This window comes from Tinamus guttatus, unplaced genomic scaffold (genome assembly GCF_059628265.1).
Source record: "Tinamus guttatus ecotype Peru unplaced genomic scaffold, ASM5962826v1 Tinamus_guttatus_pri_ptg000004l, whole genome shotgun sequence".
Taxonomy (NCBI): Eukaryota; Metazoa; Chordata; class Aves; order Tinamiformes; family Tinamidae; genus Tinamus; species Tinamus guttatus.
Window position 1 is genome coordinate 677099 of NW_028288538.1, and position 27387 is coordinate 704485.

Sequence of the window (27387 nt, forward strand, 5' to 3'; positions counted from 1 at the left end):
GAATGCAGATCTTCTGGAAATTATTGCATTACCAAGGCAAGCATAACACACCAAAACACACAAATTTTGACAGCACTCTACCAGTATCTTACATGCTATCATTTACTGGAGAGAAAGAGGTGCAAAAGGTGAAATATTACATTAAAATGGGCAGCAAGAATATAATCTTTTTGGGAGCATTTCAACTGCTTTCAGAGCATTGAAAGTACAAGCAGAAGATTAAATTTATTAAAGGATTCGTGCTGTTTTAAAAAAGGGCACCAAATACTATACAAAAATTAATACGTATGGAGGATTTTATTAACATGTACTTCTAGAATAATTTGATTTTGGTTCTGCATAAAATAGAGAATTAGCATAACTCAGGAAGGGAACATACCTCGCCAGTTTGGTTAATATTTCATTTCTCATGTAGCCACTACATAACATGTTTTTGTCAACAATGTCTGGAGTCAGCGGGGGCCAGTTCTCTGCTCCACGTGAAGCCTGGTGGGGCTCAGATTCTTCGATCCATGCACACAGACTAAGCCAGTCATGCCGGGCGGTCAGATGCCTCCAGAGAACCGCAGGGTTACAGCTCTTCAATTCTGCGTTTTTAAAAAAGTGCACACAAAAAGAAGAAATCCTCACAATCACTATTTAGGGAAATATTGACATTTCTTTATACGTGCATATAATATTAATGAACTAGTTTTTTTTTTTTTGCAAAGATGATGATGATCAGTTACATCTAAATACTGTTGCTAACACTGGATACTGCTACAGATAGTTGGAGATCTACAGTGGAAAAGCTAAATACAACACTACCTGGTAACTAGTTTTACAAAACATAGAGGGTTATATCATTTACAACAAATTTCAAGTCGTTTTTTCAGCTGGTTCCACCTCTTCTCTCCAAGAAAGACACAACGGCCATCAGAACACAATAGGCAGAACAGTTTGCTTCTGACTCAACCTGCAACTTAGCCTTTTTCACTGACAAAAACTAAGTGACTTACTGGGTAGCACAGAGCTTTGCTTGTCTCACTGCCATCCCAACGCAGCCACATTACAGTACCTCAAAGACTCTCAAGTTTTTAATTCACGTTTTCTTAAACTCTTTAGTTCTCGAGTACTTGCCTTCGCGTGTTTTTCTGGGGAGAAGAATCATTTCCTGAATAAGCTCATCCCACCACTGGGCCCAGTCAAACATCACCCGGAATTCTCTATTGTGAACCTGAGGTTTATCACAATTCAGGAATGAGTCTAAAACAGCTGTATGTCTGGAAAAATCTTCCTTTCTCCAGTTCGTGAAACTGCAATGAAGTTTTCCATTAATACATATTCTACTACTCTTTAAAAAACAAGAGATGATGAAAGGATCAGTAAGTTTTGCTAGTTGCTTTTTGAAGGGAGCTCTAGAAGTGGTAGAGGGATTTATTTCAGTCAAGAGTGACAGCACATAGAAAAACAATCAGCAAAGAATAACTCTTCCAAAACTGACACACTAAATAGTAAGTATGATAACATTTTAAAATTGTTTAATTTTAAAAAGAGAACAATCAGTAAGAAGTTTCTCTAAGTCACATAATGTTGCTATGTTATGGATATCATATCAAAAAATGGAGCAAGCATTCCACCTCAACAAGTTCCACTTGACCAACAATTCTAATAATATTCTTAGCTATTAAATATGCTTCATTTATGTGGATAACACGAACAGAAGACCTCCACTGCATTAACAATACTAAGTCATGACTTAGTCTGGAAAGAACATGACAGCAATTGTCACATTCATGAAAAAGTAATAAATTCTTCTACCGATCCTTACTTCTGCAAACGAAGAGCTGGATGACACAAACAACGTTACAGAAGACTGAATTTGTCAATGCAGTAAATCATATGGAACCCAGAAGCCAACATATTTTAAAGTCTATTAACTTTATTAATTAACAATTCTAAATCTATAAGCCAGATTACCTAGAGAAAGTCTGAATCTCTGTATTTTCTTGGAGGGATTCCGAATAAAAGTTTTCAACCTGATGCACAAAATCTATCATTCTCTTCTCTTTTTCGGAAAAATAATTTTCTTCTTCTAAAACTTTCACCTTTAATTCAAAATAAAGTATTAGCTCCAGTTACAGTTTTTCCTCTACTTATCATATATTAAAGTTGCAAATAATTATGCAAGTGTAAAGAGTTAACAAACTATACGAAAAGAATGGTGGGTTCATTAATCAATATATTTATATTTAAATTTCAAGAGGGCCAGGATTTGATACTTTGTGCAAGTAGATGAGAAGTAGACCAGAACCAAAATAAAGAAATGGCATTTTAACTGCAAATACAAAAGACCCTAGGTATGTCAATGGTGGCAGCTACATTTCACGGATGGTGAAACAAACCCAGCTTGTTCCCATGCTGAAAGCATGTTCAACACAATATTTTTCTCTGTGTAAATCAGAAAGTTTTCAGAGCCAAGAATATCAGACAGACAAAAAAGGCCTTAAAAGGACTTACCAGCAGATCTCGCACATTCTTATCAACCGTGTAGAAACATATCTTTCGCAATTCTTTCTTCACATCAAATCCCTACCAAAAAAGAACACGTTATCTGAACGCAAACAGTACAGACAGAGCTGTATATTGACAGAATAAAAACATCTGCTTTCTTTGCAAAGCACAGAAACTTTTTCTTAATTGTACAGAATACATTTGGTAGAATCCTAACATAGGAAAGCTAAGACCCTGCTTCTCACACACACACACACACACATTTACTTCATTTGTCATAAAGAAGGGTTTAGATTTACCAGTATATTTATTGAACAACTCTCACCATGTTTCTTAGAAGTTTTGAGGCCTCTTCGGTATTGCCCTTCAGGAGACGGTCATAGACCAAATTCAAACCTGTCTGAATAAATTCTGTAATATCTTCAGCAGGATGCTGACGAATATGAAAGAAGGCCTGGGCCTCAGGTACTCTGTTGCTTAAAATGGCATCGGCAATAATTTCCTGGAAGAGAAGAATACTTTGGAAGAAAGTGACCCTGTTAATCTACAACGTTACTAACTTTGTTCCCTATTTTGACTTTTTCACAATCCTTTGCAGACATTTTCATATTAATCATATCCTTCGATACATTCTAACTAACGCTTTAAAAGCCATTATGCATTTTTACCTCTGTTTCTAGTTTCTCCCACTTCTCGCTTTCCTCTATTACCAGCACGTCTTCATCCTCCTCGAGATCACTTCCTGCGTTCACGGCACTCGTCTGCACTCGAGGAAGCTTCATAAATGCTCTGAGGTCAATAATATAATCCGATAAAATGCGCGCAGCCTTCTGCAGGTATTCATCAGGTTCTGCTGAGAACACCCAGGATATCAGTTAAATGGAAATTAATAATTAATACAGCACTCCCGCTGCTTATCAACACTGGATGCATTCTCCCTGCTTTAATAAACTAAAGCTCAGGGCAGAGAAGACTTCAGGTTCCCAGACCACCCCTGTTGGGACACAGTCACAACCCAACCAGCGCCCCGGACATACCCCTGCTCCAGGGACCAGCAGAGGACAAAAGGATTTTTAATCAAGTCCACTACTTATTAGCCAAATGAGTCCTCTTAAAAATGCAGGGACACTCTGCCATAATATTCATCTACTAAGAAGTGCAGACTATGCAAAATCATGCTGAAAAAAGAATGTTAAAACCAAGAATCAATGGCCTACATTTTTTACTGTCGAGAGAAGCCGATTCTGCTTTAGGATGTGTGGCCTGCTGGTCCCCCCGCTAAAACGTCCCGCTGAGGCAGTCACACAGAGCCAAGGAGCATTTCAGTGCCCTACGTCCAGCTACACGAAGCAACCTGGAGGGCCTTCGAGGCCAATTCTCCCCTTCTTACACACCCAGAAGCCCCATTACAACCAAACACGCAGTCTGACCTGAAAGCCTCATCAAAAGGCTCTATTTATATCACAGCTGTTCAGGCCAACACGCATGTTATATTCAGATTAATTTCTCATGCTTCCTCCTTAGATAACGTCTTTCATTCACTCAACTCTAGCCCAAGGGTTTTTGTCAATTCTAAGCAAATTCAGGCTTTCAGTCTAAAAACCAGGATGTTCTCACTCCAGCTAAACAATGACACACTATATTACTAGGGGATTTCACATTAGTTTTCTTACCCTCTGTATGCTCAAAAATTCCTGCAAGTTGTTTGTTAAGGAAGGTCAACGTGAGGTTTAGCAGCTGCTCAGAGAAGTGCTTGCTTTGAGTTTCCAAATCATTTTCTCTGACTGCTGAGTAAAGCAAATTCAAGGCTGGCCTTAGCTCTTCCAAATCTGCAATATTTATATAAAAAAAAAAAGTTTAAACATGTACATCCTACACTATGATGGATTATTTCACGCACAGACGTAAATCAGAACCCTTACTAAGATCTTCTAACATCTGTCAAAAAATATGGGAAACATGCTTTGCTTTCATATCAAAATGCTTGGAATATAGATCTTGGAATGCAGATATTAGAACACAGCCAAAGCCCAGACCTCATACACTACTTTTTGCATTTTCCAGGAGCAGAAAAGCCACAATATAGCATCGTACAAAAGGTAAGTCAACAGACTACCATCAATGCCCCGCTCCCCCCAAAAGCAGAAAGGTAATCACATTTAAACCTCAATGTAGCTTGAAGTATTTTACTCACTTTTCAGGAATACCTGAGACGCATTTTCAGTAGTCTGCTCAGTTCCAGAGCCGCTTGCAGAAAGACTGAAAAGACCTTCTTTGCTTTTTAAAAACAAGTCTACTGTGTCCAGCTGACGGTTCTTCAAACCAGCCTAGACAAATATGCAGCAACACTATTATTCTACATGTATATTCTACATATATTCTAAAAATGCATATTGTACAATTAATGCTAATGTTTTCCTCCATATTCAGTGATTAAGTACACAAGTAGGGGAAAAAAAGAAAAAGACATTTAAACTGTGGGCATAACCGCAGCTTCAGTTAACACGGTTATTGGTGAAACGCCTGCCGTGCTCCTCTGGTAGGTTTTGCAGACAACCCTACCCCTCTAGTTTTGAAGGGACAATGTTAATTCAGCAGTTTATTAAAGTCTTCTCAGGGAGGTAAAATAAACAGTGTGAGAATCGTGACTTTGAATATGCTGCCAGCAACTTTAAACTGCTACGGAAAAGCTCCCTAACCACCTACTTACCATCCCACCCTCAAAATAATCCCCCTGCCAAAACTCCACGAAATGTCTCTCCCCAGCTCTCCAAGGGTGACTGCAAATGTTGCCCCTGGGCACTGAATGACGGGGTGCTCAGGCTGTTGGAGAGCCCCAGGCTTCTGGTGGGATATCTTTATAACCAGCGATCTCTAAAAGTGGGATTAGAGCCTGGCAAAGCTCAGCTGAGCGGCGAGCTTGTTTACCTCGAGCGCGTGCATAGGAATGGAGCATCGTCCCCAGCCGTTGAGGTGACACACGGCATCGACGACCCCCGCGCTGCCGTAGATCATCAGCCTGTTCAGGAACTCCTCTTGAGTCAAACCGAACAGAACCAAGGAGAGACCATGCTCTAAATAGAAGAATCAGATGACAATTAATGTAAGCAAGTTGCTACATAGCAACATTTATACCTGCTGTCTCTCTTTCAAAATGATGCTACCAAGTTGTAGTTGCTCCACTTGGATTTTACCTCATCCGGAATGCATTAAAAATTAGCAAACAGCAGTGAGAGACGGGAAAGAGTGGCACTGCAAACAACAATGTTTTTAACATCAGAAAAACCACAACGAATCTCACCTGTCAGAAGTAAACACAGTGGGGCTTCTCCACAATCCACATAAACACAGTTTTTGCCGAAGTGGTGGTAAGTCACATCTCGTGACGCTAAATCCCAGAGAGCAACAGTCAATTCTTGGTCACTTGTTAAGAGCACAAACAGCGCTTTAAAGGCAGTCACAGATTTACACTCCAGTTTCACCAGCTCCGGGGATCCCTCGGCAGGGATCTGCACCCACTGCTGCCTCCCATCGCAGCTCCTTGCACCGTCGTGTCCTGCTTCTTTGGAAGGGTCCCACGTGGGGCCCTGCGCTGCAGCGGCCACGGCCGCCTCGTAGCTTCCGTACAGGAGGGACTCGTGACATTCCAGATGGGGCAGATACTCGTACCAAGGCAAACTGCCGTACACGAAGTCTGGATTGTCTGGTTTTCTCCTCCTGATTGCATCACTCAGCGAGGATAAGTGTGCTTTCCAGGACCTGGCACGAAGGAAAACAAGTCACCTAAAATACCAGCTATTATGTCAGGACAATCAACTTTTAAATCTTTGTCAGCCAAATAATACACATTTAGATTTACAGATTACACACAGCATCTTGTAATCTAGCCTTAGCATGTCCCCAGTTTATTTCTATTCAAATACTGACTGCAGTCAAGTAGAACAATCACATTAGCTGATAAAGTCCACTAAGTTTAGTATTTTGACTGGAAGCCTTTTCTTTTCTTCACAGAAAATACTCTCAATTAAAAAATATTTTCAGTAGAATGAAATGAATTCATGGGAGTGAACAGTTACTGCCTTCACTTAATACTAATAATACTAATTATGACTTCAATTCCTCCATTACTAAAGTTTGCAACATAGTTAAAATGTTTTACCTGAAGAAAAAGTTATTTGAAGTGCATGTGTATTCATCTGCATTAAACATGCAGTAAACTGTAAAGAAACAAAAATCTGCCAACACTGGCCCAAACTTATTCCCATTCAGCAAACAGTAACTACTGTTTGAGCTTGTTCAGTGACACATGTACAGTTGTCTTGGTCCTTCTCCTGCCACATCCTACCATTAAAGCAGGACGAGCCTTCACACGTTTGATTCCTTGTGTAACACCTGCAGTTTTGACACCTGGGCAGTTCAGTGCTCACTACCCTGCGGGAGGCAGAACGCAGCCCTCCTGGGAAGGTCCCGTCACGCTGTACCTGTCAGTCCGAAAAGGTGACGACAGAAGCTCCATGCTGTAATCAGAACTAGCAAGGTCGTCCTCGTCGAGTCCTTCGGGGGCCTTTAGTGGAAGACTTTCGGGATCCACCTTGCACAGCAAATGCTTAGGAAACTGTCTGCAAAGAAAGAAATACAGAAGTTTAGTTTTCGCTACCTCATAATTTAAGTTTTTGTTTCTTTCATATCTAACCATTCCATCGCAAAGATGCAACTGAAATTGGAAATAAATCAAAAAAAAAAATCAGAGCTATCACAGAGAAGCAAATTCCTCTCAGATGAGCATCATTCACATAAACGTCCACATAAACCGCCAAAACCTGATGTTATTTCCTTTGAGAAGCACAACCTCCAAATTACAACCTGGGCCTATTTCATCAAGCAGAAAGTGTACAGCTGTGACAGAACAGTTTATCAATCCCACGCCTATAGTATTTCCAAATGTGCTACCAAATACCATTGGCAGGAACAAACAGCTCACAGCCCAGAAAAAACAAAAATCCTCTATACCTATTTTAGAAAGAAACAGAAGCAAACTGGCAATCTTTAAAGAAAAGTGATTTTTAAAAATTACTTTTGACCTTTCAGAGCCAGGACTCAGTATACAAAGCTGACAGCGTCTGAGCTGCTGGAGCACTGAGATTAGGAAATTGCTTAACGTGAGTTTTTCCTCAAAATTTGGATGCAGGAATTCTGTTGCAAGCATACCTGAAATACGCGTTCAGATCCACAGCCACGGCGCGGTTGGAAGAACCGATGACGACGGCGACGCCGAGATCGAGGGACACTTGGATGGCAGCGAGCGGCAGCGGGGCGGCCGCGTCCCCGTCCCGCAGCGCCACATCCACGAGGGCCAGGCGCGCGCCATCGAACGCGTCAAACACATCTTGGAACAGCGTCAAGGAAACGCCGGGAATCCGCACGGGAGAGGACAGGGAATTCCCAACTCGAACACAAGCGGGGTTTAGAGGCGAACTGGGACGAACTCTGCACGCTGCAAGTGCATTTCTGCTTGCTTGTTCTAATGCCTATCATTCATCTTGGAAAAAAATGCAGTGCTTTTCACACTAGGCACACAGTTTAACAAACTATTGTAAAATTCAGAAGTCTTTCTGAATTTTGGGCTTGTTTTAATGCAACCCTGTACCAAATGGTTTAAAAGCTGAAGAACACAGCAACAAATGACAATGAACACAATGAATACTGTAACTTTAACTTGTTTCAGTGCTCAGAGAACCTTGGTTGGAAGGCAATAAGCTCTGATTTTAAACTTTGACTTTTTTTTTTTTTTTACTACAATGACTGCTACTTTACCCACCATCCTTTTGTTGAAAGCATCTTCGAAATAGAGAGGATTTAATGAAGCTTGTGTTAAACCCTGGCAGAATTCTTAAACAAAACCTGTGTTTTTTCTTCCAGATCATAGACCTAGTCTCTACCACAAAGGATACAAATCCAGCCAGAACTATCTAATAGAAAGAGAACTCCCCTGCAGAAATGTGTATCTGTTATTCTTTCCAAAGCTTGCGGAGGAACATCAAGGGTAAAGCAGTCACATTGCTCTGAGTACAAGAGCTCTCCAGGAAAGGTAAACCGCACAAGAAGAAAGTTATTGAGCAGAAGAATGCCTGTGTTGTCCTTAAAAGACAGGATCTTGGAGGACCAAACTGAAGACAGACCTGCAATTTTAAAGACAATCTTTTAGGATGCAAACAAACTGACACTTTTGACTGTAAATGTATCTTAATAAAATATCAGCTCAAATTCATTTCCTCAGCTACCAACTTAGAAGAAGTTTGGCTTTGTGTGTGCCTAGCCCTGGCATCTTAGTCTCACATTTTATATCTGCAGCACTAACACTTGAACAGTTCTCTAAAACACAGCTGGCCACTTAATATGTGCTACTGCAAAGGACAAAGAAAGACACAAAAACACAATCTTTCAGTCAATACTAAATAAAAGTTGCTGTCTTCAGAAATAAAAATATTTCAGCAAAGGAGGCTGTTTAAAAACATGCAAAAACATCAAAGCCCTAAATCCTGCACTATGTTTTTTAACTCCATATTACATTTGCTGATCACGGAACACAAACACCCATTTCGATTTTGTAGGATCTGCAAACAATCCCATCCCTGTTCTCCTTCCATCAGATCTAGAATTAGAGGGATAACTCGAGACAGCAGGGCCTCCAGACCACTGCTGTGCAGAAAACAGTGGGAAAATATTTTACCCTTTCCAAACACTCAGTCTTGCTGCACTTGTTTCAGCAGATGAAACACAATCAGCCCTATAAAACTTTTACATATGGAATAGACATTGCAATTTACTCACTAATATGTTTAACTTCAAGGAACTTTTTAAGTGCATCTTCCTTACAACCGTGCAGTGGAATCTGGTTGTATTTTCCATCTTCTATAGTGTATTCGTACAGAAACAGCTCGTGGCTTTTACTAAGGGCCAGTATTCTTGCCTTGTCCACTTGCAGGTCACAGTCTTCTGTGCTCTCCCACATGAAGCTGAAGATACAAGACCCAGTGTGTTTATTCCCTCGTCCTCCCTCACCCCATCCCTGCCCGATGCTGGAAGCTCGTGACGGGCAGTGCAACGTTCATCTTGCAGGAAAGATCCCAACTTCCCAATCCCGTCGGACACGTCGCCTCCCGCACAGCCTGCGGGGATCACCCGCTCCCAGGATCCAGGCGTTTCCATGGCTCTGCAACACGTGCAGCGGTGCCCTGCCAGGAGGGGTGACAGCAGCGGGGCCACCGCCACCTCCATCTGCTGAGCCCGGCTGGGGACTTAGGGGCTGCACCACGTTTCAGGGCACCACCCGGGGCCTCCTGCCGCCCCGGGGCTCCCCGGCCCGCCCGCAGCGCCCCGCTCGCCACTTACTCGGCCCAGTGTCCCGGGAGGACGCGGCCGGGGGCCGGGCCGCCGCTGGGCACGAGCGGCTGCAGGTGGATGCGGCCGCAGGGCAGGAGGCCGCCCAGCGCGTCCGGGCCGCCGCTCAGGCGCAGCCGCTCCGCGCCCCGCGCCCAGCCCCGCGCCCCGGCCGGCAGCGGCGCCAGCAGCACGCGCAGCTCCCGCGCCGCCGCCGCCATCGCCCCCGGCCTCAGCGGCACCCGCCGCCCCGGCCCGCCGCCATCTTGGACGGGGCCGCCCCTCCTTCCGCTCAGCTGACAGAGTCGCCCCTGCCCGGCGAGGGCGTGCGCGCCGTGGGCGGGGCCTCCATGCGATAACCCCGCCCCCGGGCGGGGCATCGATGTCATAACCCCCGCCCCTGGGCGTGGCCTCTGTGCTGTAACCCCGCCCCCGGGCGGGGCCTCGATGAGATTAGCCCCGCTCACGGGCGGGGCCTCCACGCGATAACCCCACCCCTGGGCGGGGCCTCGATGCTATAGCTCCGCCCCTAGGCGTGGCTTCCGTGCTGTAACCCCGCCCATAGGCGGGGCCGTAACCCCCGCCCACGGAATTAGTGCCGTGAAAATCCGTACCCAGCCGAGGCCCCGCCCCCTAGCCGAGGCCCCGCCCCTCTCCGGGAAGACGTCCCCGCGGTGACGGAGGCCGGAGTGGGGTGGGTCTTGCTGGACGGTGGCCGCGCGGGCCCGTTCCGCGCTCGCCCATGGCGGAGCGGGAGGATGTCGCTGGTGCTGGCGCTGCTGTCGCACGCGCTGGGCCGGGTGCTGCGCTCCGCCGGGCTCCGTAGCGGCTGCCATGCCCCGCGCGAGCCGGCCATGGAGCAGGACAAGGCGCTCGAGGTTTACGGTGACTGTCGCGGCGCTGGGGGGGCGGCCGGTGCGGGGCCCTCGGCGGGGAAGCCGGGCGCGTTCCGCAGGGGAGGTCCCCCTGTCCAGCAAACGGGCGGTTCTGCTGCTGAACGGCCCCGGCTTTAGCAGCTTTCCCGTCTCTGGGAATGCCGCTTGGCAGGTTTGGAAGGGCAGAGCCGCCTGGGCTCTGTCTCTCCTGGTGCTTGATGGAGGGAGCGCTTACCCCTTGTCTTGTGGGGGCTTTTCACGCAGAAAAAGAATAAAGAATTAAAAATAGGTAAAGAAATGTGTTAGAATTTGAGGAACACGCAGATACCGTAGGTGTGTGCACTGTAACACACTGTAGTTCAGCTCTACAAGCCTAGCCAAACGGGCCAGCTAAAAGTTTGTACGGAAAGTGCCAGAACTATGGAAAAAGTGAAATATCTTTGAGCAGTCTGATGAATTGGGGTGTGAATCCACTTCCTAGGAAGCATTTTAATGGAGCCAAGCTGCTCATTTGCTGCTTGCCCTCACGATGCCGGCCGTAACCGAGGGGACGGTGAGCGGTTCTTTGGAACCCCGAACGCCTGCGGGGGCTTCCAGGTTCATAACTCGGCACCGTGACGTCCTCGTGGTGCAGGTGCAGGAAGCTGAAACACGTTGGAGGCTGCAGGGCAGCTCCAGCAATGCCTCGAAAAAATAGGGAAGGGGCTAAGTTCTCTCATCCATCACGGGTCTTATGTTATGGTCTAAACGATGGCAGTTCGCTTTGCACAGCAAGTGGTTCCCAACCCTGCAGAAAGGTTTTTCTAGGTCGAGAGGGTTCGAATATTCCCTGCAGGAGGGCGAGGTGAGTTCCTCTGTAACTGTCCTAAAAACTCTCTTCTTCTGCAACTTCTACAACTGTCCTGGCAAAGTCTGCCCCGCTCTTGCAGCCTGCAGGCCTTGGGCAGGGGCCAAGCCCCGCCTGGAAGCACCACGGCGAAATCCGTGCCCCTTGTCCCGGAGCCGGGACGTGCCGGGGCCGGCCGCAGCTTCCCGGCAGAGCCGGGGCTCTCCACGCGCCCGGGGAGCCGCCGGAGCCGTCCGCTGTGCGCGACACCCGCCTGGAAACGCAGGGGCTCCGTGGTGGGACCGTCGGCAGGGCTGCTCCGAAAACGGGGTTGCTGCCGCTGCTTGGAAGCATTGTCCCTTTTTGCTTCAATTTTCGACCCAGCTTAACCCCTATCACTTCCGTAACCTTATTTATAGCAAAACTGCCTGTACGTGCACTTCTAAGGAGCGAACAAGAGCGTACGCAGCAGAAAGAGAAGGTGACAGCAGGGAGCTTCTTAGGTCTGGCCTTTCTGGGAGAATTAGTGTGGTCATGCCGGGGACGTGGTGCAGATGTGCACACACTTGTGCTCTCACTCTTTTTGCTTATATCCTACGTTATCCGCAAGCACATTGAAATGCAGGATCTCATTTTTCAGGTTCTTAAGTTTACAGAATTCATGTACTGTCTTGTGTATTATTCTTCAGTGCTCTATTGTCACATGTTGTAGTTTCTGAATATCACTTTAAAGGCTTTAGATCTATGGAAATAGTGACAATAAATGTGATTGCTTGTATTAGGAAAGCTTCTTAACCAATCCAGAACGCATGAAAAGTATTCTGTAAGCAGCAATGTTCTTTACCATTTTCCATAAAGATGTTTTATACTTAGTTGATCCTCACCTTTTACTGGCTAAGGCAATGATCACATTTGATGATTACCCATCACTGATACGGATAAAAATGGATTAGTGCATTATTCTTGTCCTGGCTTTCCTTAAGATGATTTCAAGGTGATTTCCTTAAGATGGCATCTAGGAGGCCCAGGCAGGGAACTGGAGGTGGGAGTGAAAAGTTACTTATTAATAGGTTTGCTTGTGTTCCAGGTTTTTAAAAATCTAACTTACCTGAAATATCACATTTATGTTCACCTTGTCTGTAGGTAATACTGAATCACACGTAAATCTAAAGCTGATATATATCCTTTAATAGACATGTTCTGATTTGAATTTGTTACTGGGATTGTAAAAGCGATAGCAAGTTAGAATTTGTATGTGAAAAGCACGTTCAGAATGAACAACAAACGCTTCAGTTTGCCCAGTCCTGATGTAACTCCTGAGATAATGCACTGCTGCTGTTCTCAGCTCCGCTTCTTTACAAAAAATATTGTGTGTCCAATATAGGAAAGCTTCCTTATCGTGGTGTCCTGTCTTCTGTTTTAGATATAATCCGTACTATCCGGGACCCGGAGAAGCCCAATACTTTGGAAGAACTGGAAGTGGTGACGGAAAGCTGTGTGGAAGTCCAGGAGATCGGTGAAGAGGAGTATCTGGTTATCATCAGGTTTACACCAACAGTACCTCATTGTTCGTTAGCTACTCTCATTGGTAAGATTTCTGTTTCATTAAGACTCTCATAATGAATATAAGGTTAGTTGTGGCTTATCTGAACAAGATCAGACTTAGTAATCAGTATTGTTTTGCCAGCAATTTAACTTGAAATTTTATCTTAAAATCTGTTAACAATACAAAAAATGGAGAAGTATGAGGATGTTCAAGATGTTGTTTTATCAACTTGGACAAATTCTTCAAGAAAAGAAGCGCTCAAAATTTACTAGGAGAATAAAAGGAGGGATTCTTTATTGCTTCCAAGCTATTCTGGTAATGTTAAATTGAAAATTTCTCAGCTCTTAAATTAAAAAGAAAAAAAAAAGTTGCATCTTCATGACTCTTCCCCCTAGCCTTGCTCACACATGCTCAAAAAATAATGAAGTTTATGAATTCCTAGAATTCTGAAAACACTTAAGTTGAAGAAAAATCTACACTGGCTTAGTTTTCCTTTTTTTCTTTTTCTTCTCTCTCTCATTATTTGTGGTGAGAGCAGATGTCTGTTCTCTGAAATATTTTGTTTACATGTACCAGGATTAAAAACTCTTGCTGTTATATATTACTAGTAAGATTTCTCAGTCCATCTTAAATATTTCAGATGAATTAAAAGCTTTACTCCAAAAGTATGTGTTTTTTGCTACCAAAACAGACCGTTGCTGCCATCTGTAAAAGGTGAAGTACAGGTAGAAAGCAATAGCCAGCCAGGAATAATTTCAACCAATTTATGCTGAATTTTTTTAACAAATGCCAGGACACAAAGCAAGCATTTTCCTTGGTACTGATGGATCCACAGTGACCACCAACAAGCTATATTTAAAAATGCAGGGGAAAGCTGGAAATAATGATTTTTGTGTATTGAATGTATCTAGAGAGGATTAAGAGCCTGACGACCTCCTAAGCCTGTAAAGCAGCTATAAACTCAGCTGAGAAGCTGTCTCCAAAGGGGCTGAGAAAGGTTATTTTCTCTCTTCTGTGGCTTGTGCTGCTCAGCAGGACAAAGGAGAAAGCTGTCAGTTATACTGGTGTTTTTGATTGTGAATCTGTATCCTCTGAAAACGTACCTCAAACATTGAACTTGACAAGCAAAACTCTTTTTTTTTTTCCTTTTTTTTTTTTTTTTAACAGGCCTTTGTTTAAGAATAAAACTTCAGAGATGTTTGCCCTTTAGACATAAGGTAAAGTATCTGCTCTGGAACTTGCATGAAAGCACATGAACGTGTGCTAAGTGCTGGGCTTTCCTCGAAGGAGGGCACGTTGCAGGCTCGAGTGACTTGCAGGCTATAGCAGAAGAGGATTTTTCTAAAATCTGTTACTTGCTCATGGAGGGAGGGAATGTCACAGTTCAGTGTAGCACCTGGGGAATTGCTGAATAACTGTGATTCTTCATTTTCTTTACAAAAGACATTCTTTCTTTTTGGTGAACTTCTGAAACAGGCCAGCTTTTAAGAAATCTCCTGCCACTAATCATTCAATTTCTTGCCCAGTGGAGAGAAGGGTGTTTTCTAAAGCTAATATTTTGATGAAACAAAGTCATACTATTGCCAGAAGGCACTATTCATTTCCTTCAACATATCCAAGCGTAACAGGAGTCCATTCTGCGCAACGTCTTATCAAGGGTGCTTGACTTGTGAAAGTGGCTGTTGCAATTCTGGTGATTTCGAAACAAATTCTTCCTGAATTGTGGTCACCAGAGATCTCAGTGGAAAAATAGTGCCGATTTGCTGGTTTTCCTCTACCAGAAACTGCCCTGTTTCTAGTAGCCTAAATGCAGTTATGCTTTCACACAGCTGATACCAATGAGGAAGAAACTGCCCTGCAGTTTTGGAGTAGTTGGTGGCTGTGAGATGGAGATTGCCTTGTAACTGCACTCAATCTTAAGATCAGTTATTGCCATTGGTCCCATTTCATTGTCCGTGAGCTTTTTAAAAGTCTAAATTACATGTCTTCAAGTAGTGAATATATTTAACTGTTGATGTGTGTATCTAACTGTATTGATCTCTTCTCTAGCTGGAAATCTACATATCCGAGGGTACACATTCCACTGAAGAGGACAGTAAGTAGAGCTTAAGAATGAGTGGAGCTTGAATAGACTGAGAGTTGGGTCCTTTGGGAAGGCCTTTTCCTTACTGTCCTTCCCAGAAACTAAGATGCTGTTACAGCTTTAAAATGACATCTGCAGTTGAGGCTGATGCAAAAGCTGTATCGGTACTGTGAAGGTAAATTGCTTGCAAAAACCCTATTTCTTAAAGCTGTTGAGATATGTAAAAAAAATTGCTAATAGGCTGCTGAATTATAAATGTGAGGAATTTTGTGACTGAGAAATGTATATTTTTGGTATCATGAAGCTAAGATAGTAAGATCAAACAATATTTAAAATAAAGCTTGCAGGACTGTGGTCAGTCACTGTGTTCAGTAGCTGTTAAAAGCTTTGTCCAGGCAATGCCCCAGGCTCTTTCAGTTCTTGAGCATTAGAAATCTTTCTACAGGGAGGGGAGACACCTGCCCTTTTCATTACAGAGCTTGAAATTAAACCTAGAAAAATTCAGACTATTACTTTGTTGCAAATGTAATACTTGATGTTAGGACATGCTATCGTTGTATTTCATATTGCTTTCTTCAGCTAGAAAAGTATGAAGAAGTAGTTGGTGTGTGATGTATGTTCTTGTGTGACTGAGCTTCCGTTTGCCTCCGTTCCCAAGTTTCCTGATGCACCCGTTTCCTTTGGCTCCTGGCTCTGGAGCATCTTTGTGTTTTCTTTCGTCCTTCTATTCCACGACATAATCCATCCTTTGCTCAGGCCGTGTCCCTTGAGCGTGGGCCTGCACAGAGCTCTAGGAGAGACCCTGCAAGCCTGAAGCTCTGCCCAAATGGCCAGTGGCAAAGAAAGTTAACACAACGTGTCCATGCGGCAACAGCCCTTCCTGCCCTCCGGAGAGGCTGTTCCGTAGGCTTGGAGCACGTCCCTGCGTGCGCTGGCTGCACTGCTCATGGTGTGGGGCTGCTTTACATGCAGTGCTTCAGCACGACTGCTTCTGACTTCACCTTTTGCACCATGTTTTGCAGTCAACAAGCAAATCAACGATAAAGAAAGAGTAGCAGCTGCCATGGAGAATCCCAACCTGCGGGAGATCGTGGAGCAGTGCGTCACCGAGCCCGACTAGCCGCTCTGATAACCAGAGTTGTCATTTTGATACTTTTGTTAAAACTTTGTAAAGAAAAGAAAATAATAATGATGATGATCAAGGCCTTGAGTTTAATACTTGAGTTCTTTTTTTTTTTTTATCTTCCACATGTTTTTTAAAAAGAAATGTTTATAAGATAGATTTAAGTCATGATAAATCAGTCTCTAAAATAAAGTGAATGTATAGTGTTAAGAGTTTGTTATATCTGTGTCCAGAAAAATATTTTATCTCACTAAAACCAAAACAAGTTATCTGTATTGTCTTCTGATAGACTAATAGATTAATTCAGTTTTGCAAGTTAAATTTCTGCATTGTTTAATCAAAACACTATACAAATAAAAACAGATTCTTGTACTGAAATGTCACTTTGAGCTTAAAATGCTATTTAAATTTGGATTTTGATCCCTGTTAGGGAAGGAAACATTTCATCTTTATTGTTTAGAAAAATATGAAAATTGAAAATAATGTTAAGTTTTAATGGGTGCTTTCAACCTAATATCTATTTAAAAAATTAAATAACATTTTTTATATACTTGATGGCCTTCAAATATTTTTAATGGATTTTTTTTTTCCTAATCAGAGAGGATTTCTGTACTACTACAGTCTCCAAGTTGTGAAACTCAGCTTAAGATCTTTTTATACAAGTCAGAGGCGTTTCCTGCCGTGGGGTCTGGTGGAAGACAAAAACTGCCTGGCCACGTCAACGTGCGGATGCAGGGTGAGAAGTTTAGTTCAGTTAATGAGGGAGAAGAGTCCGTACACTTGTACTGCTATCAGGGATGGTTCCAGTTTATCCCCATAGCTACGGAGCCCCAGTGACATCCTTTGCCCCGTGTTGTTGTTTGAATTGGGAAGTTCTTGTCTGGCAGTTCCTGATTTTAAAGTGTTCTCTTGGTGACGGTGAGCTGGGCGTTGAGGAGTTCAGCTAATGCAAAGTAGGAGCTGGAAAAGTCTGTGATGGAAAACTCTTGTGTAGTGCAAGCATCCTGAGGACTGGAACACGGTGTCATAAAGAGAATCATTTTGTTTTCTCTAAACGCCAATCTTCTCTCTCCTCTTTATTTGTTTATTTGCTTCCTTACAGAGGAAGATCTGTAGAAGAAGATCTTATAGAGTTCTTCTACGGCAGGAGTTCCTATTGCTTGTGGAATTGCATACACCCAGTAGCAGTGTTGTCCTCACTGAGAGCCGTTGGACACCCAGGTGTGCACAGCAGTGACGGCTGGCGCTGTCTACGCGTCCCCCTCTGCGCAGGACCCCTCCAGGGCGGGTTTCCCCGTTGCTGCTGAGAATCTGCCTGTGAATCCTCCTTTCCCTGGAGGAGGAGGCAGCGATTTGCTCGGGGGGAGGTTTGACATCCCCTGCGGAGCCCCGGGAGGTGGAGGGGCCCGGCGGGAGGGAGGCCGCTGCCCGCGGCACCCCGGGCGCGCCGGCCTCGGCGCGGAGCAGCCATCGGGCTTGTGCTGGGGTAGAAGGTGAGGAATGGAGTCCAGCGCCGAGGGCTGCGAGCGCTCGGGCGCGTTTCCTCGGGGGACGCAGGGAGCAGCGTTTGGGCACGTTTCCCTCGGACACAGGGAGCAGCGTTCCAGCGTTGGGGCGCGTTTCCCTTGGATGCAGGGAGCAGTGTTCCAGCGTTCGGGCCCGTTTCCCTCGGACGCAGGGAGCAGCGTTCCAGCGTTGGGGCGCGTTTCCCACGAGGGGGAGCGTTGGTGCAGGAAAGGTCTCCGCGCGGGAGCTTTGCTCCGCTCCGGGTTGTGGCTCTTCCTCCTTTTTCCTCCTTTCTTTTCCGTCCCGGGAAGCGGTGCCGCTCGGCGCAGCCGGGCTGGGAGCGGATCCTGCCACTCGTGCTGCCGCTCTTGCCGCTCGCTCTTCCCGCCCGTTCAGCAGCAGCCCCGGGTGCCATCGTGCAGGGACACAGATAATGTCCCTTATCGGGTCCCTGCTGCCGTTGGGGACGGGGGAGGTGGCTCCAGCGCCACCTCTATCGCTTAGTCCCCCATTCCGCAGTTTCTGCCTGTGAGAACCTTCCCCAGGAAGCTGCTTTCCCCCGGGAAGCTGCTCGCTCCCAGCGCGCTTCCCGGCTCGATTCCCTGCATCTCCCTTGGATCTCTGCCCTCTGGAGCACCCAGCCTGGCTCTTCGTGGCGATGCTCTGAGATCTGTGTAGAACTGGTTGGTTTTGGTGCGAAAGCATCCAGGTAAGGAGAAAAGCCCTAAGACCTTGCTCGTGTCCCAAGGCAAACTTGGATTAACTAACCTCACCCATTTCTATATCTTGTGTCTTCCTGGGATCTTTAAGTCTTAATCTAAAACACCACTGGGATGAGATATTTAAACCAATCTGTTTAATATCATTTAGTATTTGTTAGCTGAGAATATTTTTTTGTGTTGGGCAGGTTCTCCTGAAAATTCTCCTTAAGCATCGTATGGACACTAAAATGACCCGGATGGTGGATACTGTCCCCATGGGGCAGGGCCTGGAGGACAGAATAAGTCTCTCCATCTCCAAACCCACGTGGCTGCCCCTCAGTCTGCCAAGGGAGGGGAAAATGCAGACCCCTCATTTTTTACCCTGCACTAAGGGTTTAATTTAACCCCCTGGGAGCTGCACCCGTTAAAACCCGGCGCATGCAGAGGCTCCATCCAATGATGGATCCGTGGGGCAGCGATGCCAGCGAGGAGGAGAGCAGGGATGAATTCAAACACAAAAATCCCAACCGCGCTGAAAGAAACAGGACACGAAAGGGGAACTCAGGGGCTGGGTTTTACTCAGAAATTACACACAGGAATTTCCCCAGTTGGGTGATGGTTGTTTCCAACAGCACAAATGAAGATGGCAAGCAATCCGCGTCGGGCTGCACGCCTGTACTGCACAACGTGACCGGTGCTGGGCTCGCCCCTGCTCCGCGCGGCTCCGTACAACCTCTCCCATGGCTTGGCCGTCTTCTACAGCAGGAGGAACAACGGCAAAGGGGAGCGCTACCCAAACGCCCCCAGCCCTCCCTGGGGACCGGCCCGGGAGCAAATCCTTCCCAGGACTCGGGATAAACACGGGAGCACTATGGCCCCCAAGCAGGCAGGACGGAGCCTGGGGGTGCCTCTCCTCAGACAATATCCGAGTTAAACAGTGCACTAACCTTAATAAAAATGGATCTATACAAGCAGAAGTTTTTAGCTTGGTAAGAGCACCAAAAAACACGCTATCCAACCACCATCCTGTAAGCTGTACCTGGCCCTTGGTGCCTCCGGGAGGCAGGGGAGCAGCGTGTGCAACTCCAGCGTGGTGCTCCCAGCCGTCCAAATCCCTCGGGATCTTCCATGCACCCGTGCGAGGGCCGACGCCGTGTTCATGCTTCGCTCGTGCCTGTTGTCCTGGGCCGGTCCCCTTGATCCCCCACGGATCGGGGCGCTCCCAGCGTGGCGGGAGCCTCGGATTCCCACGTACGGTGACGGGCATCAGTGCATCAACATTTTAACGTAAAATAGGGAAACCGGGCTGCCGGCTTCGAGTCCGTTAAGGAAAACACCACCAACAAAAACGAATCAAAACGGTCAGCTACACTGGTGGAACGATAGATGCTTGTTTTATATAAAAATAACAACAAGGGTCAGAGTTCCGTGCTGGCCTGCCAACACCACGAGGACGAGGGACGCTAGCACCATGGCGGCTCCGTGCGCGGCGGGGCCCTCAGCGGCGGCACGCGCGGCAGCAGCGCGCGCGCACCGAGCCCAGCGCGCAGCGCCCCAGCAGCCGCAGCGTGCGGCAGAAGGCGGCGCTCAGGCGGTCGCGCCGGCACGCGGGGCCTGCGGGCGGAGGGGACAGCGTTAGCGGCGGCGAGCGGGAAGGGCCGCGAAGGCTCCTGCCATTCCCCAGGAGCCCGTGAAATTCCCCAAGAGCCCGTTACATTCCCCAAGACCCCATTAAATTTCCATCATCCCATCCCGCTTCCTCCAGAAATGGTTAAATTAAATCCCGGCGTCGCCTTTCCCAAGGGCAGGTGAGGCCCTTTCCAGGCTGATGCCAGACCTTTGGGTAACTCATCCCCGCTGGACACAGGCTTCCCGCGGGATTTGTGCTGTCCTGCTCCGGATCGCTGCTTCGGAGCTGCAGGGAGGCAGGAGGCAGCGGCGGCTCCGGGCTGGGATGCTCCCGGGAAGCTGCAGCGAGCAGAGACAAGCGGAAAGTGCCTGGAGTTCGGAAGCTCCGTGGAAAACGTGCCACGTGCCGTCAGGAATCCAAGCAGCTCCCTGGGGCACTCTCTGCCGCACTTAATGTTTGAGTTCCTCAGGGAGGGCCCGTAAGGAATTAATCAAATTTCCATTTAATCCTTTTCATGTTATTTTGGCTATTAACATTTTTCTTTATAAGCCTAACACTTCATTTGAGCATCCACTCCAGTCTCAAGTTTATGCCAAATTTTAGTCTAATGAAACAGCCTAAAGCAGAGCTGTTAAACCCCAGGCTCAGTCAGCACACGGAAATTGAAAACCCAAACTCTTGGGGTTGTTTTTTTAAGTTGGCGAGGAAGTCGCTTTAAATTTCATTTAAGCTTCTGCCACACAGACCTAAGCATTCACTTTCATGCTCGGGAAAGATAAACTTCCTGGTACAGGTTTTGTGAAAACAAGGAAAGGTTGAGTTTGGAGCTGAGCTGGCAAAACGGGAGAATTAAGCTCCTGACCTCTGGCCTTTGCGATGCTCCCGGTGCCAGCTCCGAATTTACCGAGTATTATCCGGGCTCCGGCTTCGCTCCCGGCCCGAGGGCCCTTGGGAGCGGCGCCGGAGGAGCTGTGGGCTATGGAGCCCGGCACCTGCGCGTCCGCGGACGGACCCAAGTTGTCATTTCCAGGACCGAAGGGGTCCCCCTGCTCGTAAGCAATGGAAGCGGCTCTTCCACCTCCTCAGGAATGAGGGAGAGGGAGAAAAAAACACTCTGCTTAAATGGGAGGCCGGACAAGGCCTCGTGGGTGCCTTTCCAAAGCACAAAATCAATTCCAACGTGCCGTATCCAAAGTTTCTCCAATTGCATTGACTCTGCAACAAGCAAGTGACCTTCTTGCAGCAAAGTAGGTTTGAGCAAGTGGCCATTCTGCGCCTACAGATTCTTTAATTCTTTTGCTCCTATTTTTTTTTACACAAAGATTAAAAGCGATAACGGTGTCTGGCTACTGAGGCCTCTATTTGAAGACCCAGGGACGAGCACAAGGAGTGCGAGAAGCGGCGCAGGGAGCCAAGTTTAATGCAGGGCTGTTCCCCGTTCCCTGGCCTGGCCGAGCCCCGCTGCCTCGCTCCTGGTCCTGTCTCCACATTCCAGGGCTCAAGGCCGAGCCCGGCGTCCTCGCTGTTGAAGGAGTTTCCTTGGTCCCACGGCAGCGTCCCGCGCTCTCACGGAGCTCTCTCCAATGGAGAGGGGCTCTCTCCAACGCGCGGGGATCTCTCCAGCACCGGGCAGCTCCAGCAATCAGGATCTACCACCTGGACCCCCACACGACACAGCCTGGGCAAAGGGGCAGCCAGGAAGGCAATAACCCCTGTCCAAGGCCCAGCCCCTGGCCTGCACGTCAGCCCCGAAGGGCAGCAAGGAGACCCGTCCTTGACGCCCGCGGAATGCTCTCCAACGCCTCAAGCAAGGGTTAAGCTTTTGTTGTCCGGGTTAGGCCGTGCTTCCTCCCTGACCGGCTCTTATCGAGGGCTCCCGCAGGCGGCCGGCGCTCCGGGCGGCCCTGCCCAGCGAGCAACGCGCCAGATAAACGGGCGCTTTTAACCTCCCGCTTGTCCGTGCCGCACGCACAGCCCCGGCCAGGCTGCGCTTCCCAAAGGATAAAGCTATTTAGAGCTTGCCAAGGAGGAGGGGAGGAGAAGCATCCTCGCAGCAGCTTATCAAACCCAAGGTTGTTGACATAAGAAGAATGCAGGCATTAAAATAAGCAAAACTCCGCTGTTCTCATGCGGGGAAGGAAATGTGCCTTTGCCGTTCCACGCGCAGGATGATTATTACATTTTTTTTCCTACTTCACCCCTCAGCGGCCAAGTGTTTCACTGGAACTGGGCTGTGCCAGCTTGAAGTGTTGAGCAAGGCACCTGCATCCACTGCTTTGTTCCTGTGTTTGCATCAACTTGTTCCATAGGAACCACCGTATCCATACGGATGTCCGAAACGACAGTGCCAGGGCAAGCACATTCACAGACAGATCTCACATGTGTGACATTCACCGCTCCTCAATTTAGTAAAAACAGGGAATCCTGCTCCGAGCACCAACCCTGCTGACTCCTGGTGCTGACAGTAGTGAATAATGGGAGGTCAGTGACTCACTTGGCACTACCTCCCTGCCTTGCGAGTAGGATACAGACTTACACGCTCAAACGACAGAGAAAATTAGAATTTGTTGCAATTATTTCTAGCATGTATGCCCTGTGGGCAAACTGAGCCATACACAGAGCCATGAAAAATTGCATTTCCCTGCTTCAATCAAGATGGAATATGATGTGGAATTGCTGATTACTTGGGAGGCACTTCCAGGCTGAGCGGAGCGCGGACGGTGCCCAGGGGCGCAGCCCGGTCCCCTCCTGCGCTCTCTGCACGGCCGTTCTGCAGCAGGTCCTCGTGGGCCACCTCCACGCTGCAGCACTGGGGTACTGACCCCAAGAGAAGGGCCCGCTGCGGAGCCGCTGTTCGAAAACCTGCGCCTTGGAAACACACATTATGCAAAAAACAAAAGCTCCCGTCTCTCCATGGTTAGCTGATACAAGGGGGCAAAAACCAACACGGCATCGATCCAGGGATGCTCCAAGAGGGCAAAAAAGCAAGGTGGGATCAGTGCAGGCTAGAGCTGTAAAGCCACCTCGACTGGTGGCTGGAGCGTGTGTAAGGGCTCCTCTATCCGTGCGCTGCCTCCTGCTCTTCCTGCTCTGCTCCCTCCTCAAGCGGAGCGGGGCGAGCGGGCCGGGTCCCCTCCGAGGACACACAAAGGGCTCCTCTCCTCTCCTCTCCTCTCCTCTCCTCTCCTCTCCTCTCCTCTCCTCTCCTCTCCTCTCCTCTCCTCTCCTCTCCTCTCCTCTCCTCTCCTCTCCTCTCCTCTCCTCTCCTCTCCTCTCCTCTCCTCTCCTCTCCTCTCCCGTGCACGATTCCTGCACAAAAGCCGTGCCGCGCACACGGTGACCGCACGGCTTTGGCATCCCTGGGGCCGCTGCCCTGCCTCCCCCGAGCATCCTGCTGGCCACAAAGGGGCTGCTGCCTTTGTGCCGCGAAAGCTCCCAACCTGCTGCATAAAGAGGCTTCTGTTGTTCTGAGCGCTCACGTGGGACCCGCTTCCCAGCTCCTTTCCAAGATGGATATAAAATTCAGTGTAATATTATAGCACAGAAATAAGCAGACTATGTTTTTTTCCCCTCTCTATTTTCTGGAGCTGAGTCACAAGAAATAGCCGGGGAGAGGAGCGGCTGATGTGGGTGTAGCAGCTCCGAGCATGGCGGGAAGCCGGGCAGCAAGAACCTTTCCCGAGAAAACTGCCGGCCTTATCTCCCAGCTGCCTTGTCTGCCCCTGCCTTTGCTCCTGCAAACCTGCTCCGGGTTATCGCCCGGGAGCCGTCGCCAAAGCAGAGCCGTCCTCGCCGCCCTGCCCCGCTCTCCTCCCCGCCGGCCACGCGCTGACGAGCGACGGGGGACGCAGCAGGGTGATGTCCGGGCGAGGGCGGGTGAATTTGGGCCCAGGAGCTGAATTCCACCCGCTGGAAAGCGCACCGTGTCCATCCCAAGAGGGGTTTCCCTTCGCAGTCCTCTGCCGGGGCGCGGGCAGGGCGGCCGCTCTCGCTTCGCCCCGCGCAAACGCAGACACCAGTGGACGGACGATGGTTTGTGCCAAAGAAACACAGAGTTCAGGAGGCTTCAGAAAGGCCACGGAGCACCGCGGCGCCACGCGGAGCCTCCTGCCTCCCATCACGTTGTTAGGACCCGAGTGCATGTCCCCGGCGTGCCGGGACACGGCAAGGGCCCATCCGTGTGCCAGGGGATCACGCGCCAGTGCCGGAGCCATCTGAGGACACAGACAGCCTTATCTCTGTGCTCGCAGCTGGATGCAGCTGCAAAATTATAGGCACGTTTAAAAATAACATCTGTGTAATCATCAATTAATTTATAACCTAGTGACATAGCAGGATTCTGCTTCTAATTAATTGTGACCTTCTTTAAGTGAAGAGAGCTGATTACCAATGAGATGTTTGTTTACGTTTGATCTCTTCTGCCTCTTTCAAAAATTCATCTGATCGTGTTTTTAACATTTAAACTCTACCCTGGTTATTTGCATGCTTAAGTCCCACATGATCACAACTGCTCACAGACAGAAACGCTGGGGTTTGCTGGCATCATCGCACTTCATTTTACAGATAGTCTCCTTGTACTTCAAACATAAACATCCGAATCCTCGCGAGTTCATTAATCTTGTGCAGGGAAGACGCCCTCCAGCATAGGAGAGGCTGTACGTTGTGTTCGTGCCTTTTCTGGGAGCTTTTCTTTGCTTGTGGATTTGCACATCTGTGATTTCCTGCCATGCGAAAGGTTCGTTCCTCCTCACGGCTTGGCAGGGGGAGATGTTTGGCTTTCCAGGAGGCGTTTCCTGCCCTGGGGTGTGTCCAGGGCGCTCCCGGCATTTCTCATCCGGAACCCGCGCGTTCCTCCGCATGGATCTGCGCGCTCCCACGTGTCCGGCTGTTCTTCTGGCCCCGGCTGGACTCAGCTGCTGCACCCAACCTGCCCCAGGACCCGCAGCGCCGGGCGCAGCGGCAGCCGGACAGGGACCACGTCCTCGGCACCGCGGCGGCTCCAGTGGAGCTGGCGAAGGCGCTGGCCTCCCGGCGGGACCGTCCCGGCCTCGCGGGTGCCGGAACGCCGCGGCTTTCAGGAAGAGAAGGAAACTCTTCCCTGTGGGCTGGAAAGGAGCAATGTAATGATCAAAGGAATCGCAGTGGCTCTGTCCTCTGAGCCATGTGTCCTGCACAGAGACGAGCTGCTGCGCTGGGGATCTCCCCTCGTCACGCAGGGCTGGGGCCAATTCCAGGAATTCAAAGGAAACGCTTCCGTCTTCCCCAGAAGAGGCTTTAGGAGGAGAATCCCTGCAGCCTCCCCAGGAGCGGCCGCGCGCGCTCGGTGCTGTCGGCTCCGGCCCCGTGTCCCCGGGCTGCCCTGCAGGTCCATGGCCGGACCCAGCGGCACGGCCTTGGCAAAGACCAAAGCTGTCCCCTCGGCTCCGGCTTTCTCCAGGGGAACGTCCCTCGCCCAGGCCACGAGAGCAGTGACAGCCTGAGCACACAGCCCTGCAGGACTGCTCTTCCTTTTGCAAATAAAGGTGCTTGGGGCAAGCGAATGAAGTCGCTCTCCTTTACTTTCAGTCTTGTAAAAGTGCCAATGTTTCCCTGAGGCAGTTACCGAGATGCAAAAACGCCTCAGCTCCTTTGCTGGCTGCTGCTGCTGTTGGGGTTTTTGTCCTTGCAGAATTACCTGAGCAACGCAGGAGCTACGTGACCCGATGAGACGGGCGCAGCAGGACGCGGCCGTGCCGCCGCGCCGTCCGTGGGGACGTGGGGACGCGGCGCAGGGCCGCCACGGGCAGCACCGGCCCCCACGCTGCGCTAGCTCTGAGGTCGCGTTTTGTCAAACAAAACTCCTGGGGGTTTAATGTTTCCTGCTGGGCAGACAGAAAGCTCTTTTCCAGACACATTAAAAAGATAAGGTTGATTAACAATTAACATGCTATTATCGGTGACATCTGATCCACTCGATATATTGCTTTGCCTCGTAAGTGCTGTTAACCCTTGCAGCCCATGGAGATTTCTGCCTGCCGTCAGGACACCTCTGGAAGGAGGAAGCAGCAAAGCGGGTGCCCGCAGTCCGGGAGGGCACCGTGTCCGCCCCCCGGCAGGGAACACGGCACGGAGCCGGCAGCGCCCGCCCTGCTCACGGGAACGGCGGCCGCATCCGCACGAGCCGTGTGTCTCGTCACACCAACCTCACCCGGGGCGAAATGCCAAAGCCAGGCTGAGACCTCTGCGCTAGAGCCCTGCGATGTGACCCGGACACGCGTCAGTGCGAGACACGCAGGCCGAGCGCTCCCGAAGTGCCTCTCCAAGCCAGGCTGGACTCTCCTTGGGAGAGCCGTGCGCCTGCCTGGAAAGCTGCGGGCAGTTACCAGAACCAGCAAATACCCCCGGATCCAGAGGAGCTCCATAAGCAGAGGACAAGCAAAGCTGCGCTAATACACAGAGGACCTGAGTGGAGATGCTCACCGCGGACGCGGCCTCCCCGCGCTCTGCTGCTGATCCTCATGAACTCGACGCCTGGCCGGTGTCCGCAGCAGCCCCCGATGACAGCCACCCTGTGCCACATCCCCCAGCCCCGCCAAGCCGCCCCGGGAGCCCTGCAGAGCGGGCCGCCGCGCTCACTTACTCGCCTCGGCGCTGTCACAGTCCTGCGGGCTGCACTTCTGCGTGTTCTCGGGCCAGGGCTCGTGGGCGCAGAGGCTGCTGTCCTCCTCGGCCGCCCCCGTCCTGGTGTCCACGCACTTCACCTGGCGCCGCTGGACGCCCCCGCCGCAGGTGGCCGTGCACTGCGCGAGCGGCGCTGCGTCAGCGCCGGCCGCGGCCTGCGCCCGCAGCGCTCCCGTGCATGACCCAGCGCCCGCAGCGCTCCCGCGCATGACCCGGTCCCCGTAGCGCTCCCGCGCATGGCCCGGCGCCCGCAGCGCTCCCGCGCATGGCCCGGTGCCCACAGCGCTCCCGCGCATGACCCGGTCCCCGCAGAGCTCCCGCACATGACCTGGTGCCCGCAGCGCTCCCGCGCATGACCCGGTCCCCGTAGCACTCCCGCGCATGGCCCAGCGCCCGCAGCGCTGCAGCGAGCGCGCCCGCAGGAGATGGCATGGAGCACGTCCCCAGAGCAGGGCACAGAGCACAGCACGGCCTGCCCTCGCTGCGCCGCTGGGGACCGTGACCTCGGCTGCCAGTCTGGCACGGGGCTGTGGGGACACGTCACCCGCGGGGCGCCCCGTCACC

The 27387-nt window shown here is 49.3% G+C and overlaps 3 protein-coding genes across 3 annotated transcripts in view; 1 reads left to right on the forward strand and 2 right to left on the reverse strand.

Moving 5' to 3' along the window:
• The window catches only part of SPG11 (SPG11 vesicle trafficking associated, spatacsin), a 31360-nt gene extending 21266 nt beyond the window's left edge, over window positions 1-10094 (reverse strand). The window contains exons 1-15 of the mRNA XM_088533525.1: window positions 9886-10094; window positions 9325-9509; window positions 8445-8672; window positions 7702-7879; window positions 6975-7112; window positions 5795-6252; window positions 5422-5567; window positions 4688-4820; window positions 4167-4322; window positions 3162-3343; window positions 2819-2995; window positions 2500-2571; window positions 1960-2087; window positions 1120-1295; window positions 380-587 (exon numbers count right to left, since the gene is read on the reverse strand). Coding sequence (XP_088389651.1) covers window positions 380-587; window positions 1120-1295; window positions 1960-2087; window positions 2500-2571; window positions 2819-2995; window positions 3162-3343; window positions 4167-4322; window positions 4688-4820; window positions 5422-5567; window positions 5795-6252; window positions 6975-7112; window positions 7702-7879; window positions 8445-8672; window positions 9325-9509; window positions 9886-10094 — 2774 coding nt within the window. The remainder of the gene's footprint in view (window positions 1-379; window positions 588-1119; window positions 1296-1959; window positions 2088-2499; window positions 2572-2818; window positions 2996-3161; window positions 3344-4166; window positions 4323-4687; window positions 4821-5421; window positions 5568-5794; window positions 6253-6974; window positions 7113-7701; window positions 7880-8444; window positions 8673-9324; window positions 9510-9885) is intronic.
• A 483-nt stretch (window positions 10095-10577) lies between these two features.
• Window positions 10578-16544, forward strand: CIAO2A (cytosolic iron-sulfur assembly component 2A). Its single transcript, XM_010217351.2, has 5 exons — window positions 10578-10758; window positions 12998-13162; window positions 14288-14337; window positions 15170-15215; window positions 16226-16544. The coding sequence occupies exons 1-5, from the start codon at window positions 10632-10634 to the stop codon at window positions 16321-16323; spliced, it is 486 nt and encodes a 161-aa protein (XP_010215653.2). The 5' UTR covers window positions 10578-10631; the 3' UTR covers window positions 16324-16544.
• Window positions 16545-17222: 678 nt separating this feature from the next.
• The window catches only part of ADAMTS7 (ADAM metallopeptidase with thrombospondin type 1 motif 7), a 56058-nt gene continuing 45893 nt past the window's right edge, over window positions 17223-27387 (reverse strand). The window contains 3 exon segments of the mRNA XM_088522374.1: window positions 17223-17337; window positions 20030-20147; window positions 26783-26942. Of these exon segments, the coding sequence (XP_088378500.1) occupies window positions 17223-17337; window positions 20030-20147; window positions 26783-26942 (393 nt within the window).